The 6,000-nt window shown below is 38.0% G+C and overlaps 1 protein-coding gene across 1 annotated transcript in view; it reads left to right on the forward strand.

The window, feature by feature from the left end:
* EPSTI1 (epithelial stromal interaction 1) overlaps window positions 1-5,527 on the forward strand; it is an 81,309-nt gene extending 75,782 nt beyond the window's left edge. Inside the window, exons 11-12 of the mRNA XM_074961353.1 lie at window positions 2,700-2,743; window positions 5,159-5,527. Of these exons, the coding sequence (XP_074817454.1) occupies window positions 2,700-2,720 (21 nt within the window). The 3' untranslated portion in view covers window positions 2,721-2,743; window positions 5,159-5,527. The remainder of the gene's footprint in view (window positions 1-2,699; window positions 2,744-5,158) is intronic.
* The last annotated feature ends 473 nt before the right edge of the window (window positions 5,528-6,000 follow it).

The raw sequence follows: 6,000 nt of genomic DNA on the forward strand, positions 1-6,000 counted from the left end.
TAACACTCATGAACATTATTGTTTCACCCTTGTTGGGAAACCAAACCAATTTTGCTTTCCTACCACGGGAAGATTGGAGACCGGATACTGGACTGGCAGGACTAGGAGTCCAATCCAGTATGGAAATTCGTATGTTGAAAAAAATTGGTTACTGCTAATGGTTTTGCCTGGCTGGTATTCATTGGTTGTGGCACAATTTAGTTAATTAAGATGTGTTTTTAATGTTGAACCCTTTAGGAAGAACTATGAAAGAAATAGATGTTTAAAACCACTTTTACAGCAGAAACAGAGGTATAGATAGGGGGCTTATTGAGTGCATCCTGAGTGGTTGCAGCTGAGTTTAATGATTATTTATCTGAAGAGCTGATCAAATAGCATATGCAAATATGTGCTATCTGATCTGAGGTAAAAAAAAATTCTCTTGAATGTTATTTTCAAAGGGAAAAGTTGGCGCTCCTGTGTCACGCTGTCTGGAGTGGTTCAAGGGCATGAGTACCACCTTGAGGGTAGACTGTTAAGCAGGGCACACACCCAGAATTGGTTGAAGAGTTCTGTACTTAGATTTCAACAACTAAGCCTCAAGTGTTAACTCCTTGGGCACTACAACTGCCTTAACATGGAGCCATAGATCATTCCCTTGGGTACTCCAATCTATCTTGCCACTCAAGCAAGCTTGCCTTGTTGATAGATGGTCCCTTACACCAAAAATCACAACAGTATTCTGGCTACTCCCAATTCCAAAGGACTGGTCACTTATCCCAGGTCAATTGCACTTTAGATCTTACACGAAAGACAACACTTGTAGCCAATCCTATAATAAAATAATGAAAGATTTATTAACTAAGAAAAAATGAGTTATTTACAAGGTTAAAGCAAGTAACCACACACACACGAGTTATAGTCTTTGGTTCCAAAAGGCAATAGAAGCTGCTGTAATATGCAAGCTTTGTGTGTCCACTAGGGCCAGCCCAGACTAGGACCAGCCCAGCTGCTGGGGATCCCTTGCTTATGCTTAGAAATCTTTCACGCTCCAATGTCAAGCAGCATAGAGACCCAGTTTCTTCTTGTCAAGAATTTTTATTCACTTCCTCCCAGACTATGAGTTCAAGATGATGGGATGAATTCATGCACAGGTCTCCTCTTCATGTGGGGTTGGGTATAGGAATACAATTAACAAAGTCTTTGTCCTTTGTTTCACAATGGCTCATCTGGTTGCAATGGATCTCCTGGGCAAGATCTAATACCTTCGGTAGGAAGCCAGCATTCTATATTAAGTCATGCATCTTTCCTCTTTGAGTTACAGTTATAGAGGTTGTCAAGGTTCCTTCCCCACTCTGAACTCTAGGGCACAGATGTGGGGACCTGCATGAAAAAACCCCTAAGCTTATTTTTACCAGCTTAGGTTAAAACTTCCCCAAGGTACAAACTATTTTACCTTTTGTCCCTGGACTTTATTGCTGCCACCACCAAGCATCTAACAAATATAACAGGGAAAGAGCCCACTTGGAAACGTCTTTCCCCACAAAATCCCCCCAAGCCCTACACCCCCTTTCCTGGGGAAGGCTTGATAAAAATCCTCACCAATTTGCATAGGTGAACACAGACCCAAACTCTTGGATCTTAAGAACAAGGAAAAAGCAATCAGGTTCTTAAAAGAAGAATTTTAATAGAAGAAAAAGTAAAAGAATCACCTCTGTAAAATCAGGATGGTAAATACCTTACAGGGTAATCAGATTCAAAACTTAGAGAATCCCTCTAGGCTAAACCTTAAGTTACAAAAAGACACAAACAGGAATATACATTCCATTCAGCACAACTTATTTTATCAGCCATTTAAACAAAACAGAATCTAACGCATATCTAACTAGATTGCTTACTGACTTTTTACAGGAGTTCTGACCTGCATTCCTGCTCTGGTCCCGGCAAAAACACCACACAGACAGAGACAACCCTTTGTTCCACCCCCTCTCCAGCTTTGAAAGTATCTTGTCTCCTCATTGGTCATTTTGGTCAGGTGCCAGCGAGGTTGTCTTAGCTTCCTAACCCTTTACAGGTGAAAGGGTTTTTCCCCTGGCCAGGAGGGATTTAAAGGTGTTTACCCTTCCCTTTAAATTTATGACAGAGGCTTGCAATGCAAGCACTCAATATAACTTTATAACGTGGAGTACAGATGTTATAAATGAGATTATTGCATGCATCATCCTACAAGCATTTCATAAAATCTAAGCATTGAACACATTTTTATAACTCCAATACCTGTTTTAACAATACCAACACACAGGTGAGCCAGACTAGTTTCTAGCTATGCATTTTGTCAGTGTTCAGTTAAGGCCTTGGGGCCTTTGCATGAGCTGGCCCCAGGACTGTCAGCATCACATCCAGAAAAAACACTTTTGAAGTGTAGCACTGTAGTGGTGAGTGTTCCAGATATCTCAAACATTCAGAACAATACCTATGTTGACCTCATTTAGTGAACCCATGCAGAAAATATTTTGTCTCGTGGATAAATACATCCTTCTATTCATATTAAAAAGGGTCAATATTTGCTTAATATTTTTACTGTAATTTTATTACCCAATCTCATATGTGCCTTTGAAATTTTCTCCCTAATTATATATTTAACAATACTTCCTTTAGAAATATTTCTGTGCATATGTATTTATACTGTATTAACACAGGTACCTTTCTTTCTTGTCTAGCGCTCAAGGTATTTTGAGTAAAAGAATAATACAAGCAAAAAAAGGTAAGAATAATAAACTTCAAGTGTTATACAGATGTCAAAGTTAATTATCTTTTAAACTGGAAACTAAATTATTACCACTTGTAATTAAATGTCACAACGAGGTGATTTGTGTTAAGCATGTAAATGATTGTTAACTTTAGTCTACACAGTTACATAATATAGCTATGATTTATTTATATATATATAAACAAAGACACATACAATTCAGCTATAGCCATGTGATCTCATTCACATAGTGGAGTTGTACATGTATAATTGAGGGCCAAATCCGATCTATACAACCCCACTGAAGTGTATGAGACCAGCTGGCTGTAACCGACTGCAGAATTTATATTACTGTGTTATGTATACTATTTCAACCCAAGGTAAGCTGCACCACTGCAAGTAAGAGTTTAAACTGGAGCATCACATCTACACTAGCATCAGTACAGCTACATCAGTGCAACTATACCATTGACCAATATAGACCAGTTCTCACTTCGGAAAACCTGTCTTCTGTTACACAGTCATGGACATTGGCCAGGGTAGGTTTCTGAAAACATGGGGTGGTGGAGTACCATAAATGAAATGCTAGCTGTGCATCTAATGTATGCTACCTATTCTTCCATTTATGGATAAAGTTTCTAAAATGTTGTGGCCCTAATCCTCCTCCCACATACACAAGTGTAAATTAAAAGGGACACCACAGAAGTCAGTGGAGTTCACTTTCCTAAAACTGGTGGAGGTGATGTGGGAATCAGGCCCTTTGTTTTAAAGTGGAATTTTCTTCTTTATTGTAAAAAGAAAAAAAGAAAAGGAGTACTTGTGGCACCTTAGAGACTAACCAGTTTATTTGAGCATGAGCTTTCGTGAGCTACAGCTCACTTCATCCGATATGCTATGCATCCGATGAAGTGAGCTGTAGCTCACGAAAGCTCATGCTCAAATAAGCTGGTTAGTCTCTAAGGTGCCACAAGTACTCCTTTTCTTTTTTCTTTTTACGAATACAGACTAACACGGCTGTTACTCTGAAACCTTCTTTATTGTGTCTCCATTTATCTTCTTTTCATCTCAGTCTATTGCTTTTTCCTCCTGCCTGTACAAATTGCCACACTCCGTTCTGCAAATCCTTAAATCTGTAAAGTGTTAGTCTCTATTATACCTCTCTCTGTGATACTGTTTGAAGGATGCAACATAGAAATAAACTGCCGTATTTTAGAAAGGAAAGGATTTTCTTTAGATTTTCTTCCCTGCTAATTCACAATCCCCAAGGAAGAGAATTGAAAGTTTAGCAGAACTAGGACTCCTGGAATCTTAAAATATGAGGTCTGGGGTATCTGATGCCCCAGTATTGATGTCTTTCATAGCTCTGGCCTTGGAATAGGGCTCAGAATATCATCTCTTCAAGTGATAGAATGTGTGTGGAGAGACTTAAAAAAACCAACCCTGTTTTGTTTTAAATTCTGTGGGATTACTTTGTTTTTAAATGTTCCCTTTCATTGCCCTGTGTCCCCTATGGGACAAAACCCCCTAGTGGTTCTTTATATTTTTTTCATTAATTTAAACAGTTATCTTTGGAATGATTTTTTTTTTTAATATGGATGTATTCTGAAGAGTGCTCTATATTATCTTTTAATGAATTCCAGCTCAAGTCTGCTCAGCTTACAAGGGGTGTGTGTGTGTGTGTGTGTGTGTGTGTGTGTCTCTCTCTCTCTGTCGGGGTTGGAGAGGCAGGCAAGTGCCAGCTCAGCAAGCATAACCTGGAATCTGAAAGCCAACCTGGGTTCTTTGTGGTTCACACATTGCCATGTCTACCCTTTTGGCCAATTCTATCGCTGATACATGAGCCACTCTAAAATAGACTCCCCCTGTTGTATTGGCTCTGCGTTGGCTAAGAAGACTAAATTGCAGTAAAACCTTGCTCAAGTTGGTGAAGTAGGCATATATGGCGGTAAATGGACACTGGCAGTATGTCTATGGAAGAAAGTTCCATTTTACCGTCACTTTTCAGATAACAATACTTAAGGGTTTTTTTAAAAAAAATTATGTAGCTAAATGAGCTGAGTTAATTGTAACTCTCTATTTTTTTCACAATCCCTACAATATCTGGTATATAATGTACATCACCATGATCCTGGCATACTCTCTCTTGTAAGGCTTATTTTACTGTTGATATGAGATCACGTCCCAGACTGCTACATTAATATATTGTTCAAAGAGCTATTAATGTGTCTGCAGATAACTAGAACATTTTGTAAGTCAAATTTATAATAAGATAAAAAAATGAAATCCTTTTAAATTACAACATTATAAAACATGTCAGAGGCAAAGGGAAACACTGGTTTCCAATGGACTCAATCCTGTAGCTGTATGACTTGTTTTTATTTTTGTTTTGCTGCATAAGATGACTTGAATTCTGTTTTTCTCTTGTTACAGGATGTTTGTGGAATATGTACTTTTATCTGGCCTTGACCGTCTGACCTCGAAAAAGCTCTAGGGATGCTTTTTTTTTCATAATGTTATCTTGTTGAGCCTCACTGTGATTTTACCCTGACTTCAACTTCACACCCACTTCAGTGAGCAATCTTCAGTGACCGGTTTCTTTCTGTCATTATTCACGCATATTTGAAGCAGTTGATTATCAAAGTCATATTTAATCTTTAATGACAGTGAAAGGTTTCATTATATTTTTTTCGTAATTTATTTTTCAGCATGCAATTACAGCAGGATCTCATGAAAGAGACATGCTTATAGCTTCCATGACTATGGAACCTTCAGGAATAACCTGCTCTCTCCTGTAGAATTAGCCAAAAAATCTGACCGCTTGCAGAGGCTTGTGGTGGGGGAAGGGAGAGGGGCATTCTGTTCATTTTTACTAGGTGCTTATCTGCTGAGATTCAAAGAAAAAAATTGAAATACTATTGTGTGTACTAAACTGAATATTTTACTTTTTAAATGTTTTTAAACGAGTACGAAATGTATGATAATAAAACTTTTGAAAAATATTTTCAATGTGATTTTAATTTATGGGAAGTTTTCTGTGCTATAATACACTGACTTTTCACTGTGCTTTTTTTTGCTTCAATTTTCTCTAACTTCAGTGGGAAAAAATTGCATGTTAGAAGTTAATGAAGCAATCCAACTTTCTTTCTTTCTTTCTCCCTCCCATTCTAATGGAACTGACCTGTTGTAATATCACTATTTCTGTAAGGCGCCACATGCTAATGCTTTCCACAAAGTCCGATGCACAAGCTAAATCTCTGCCTAATGTAAAATAG

Source organism: Natator depressus, chromosome 1 (genome assembly GCF_965152275.1).
Source record: "Natator depressus isolate rNatDep1 chromosome 1, rNatDep2.hap1, whole genome shotgun sequence".
NCBI lineage: Eukaryota > Metazoa > Chordata > Testudines > Cheloniidae > Natator > Natator depressus.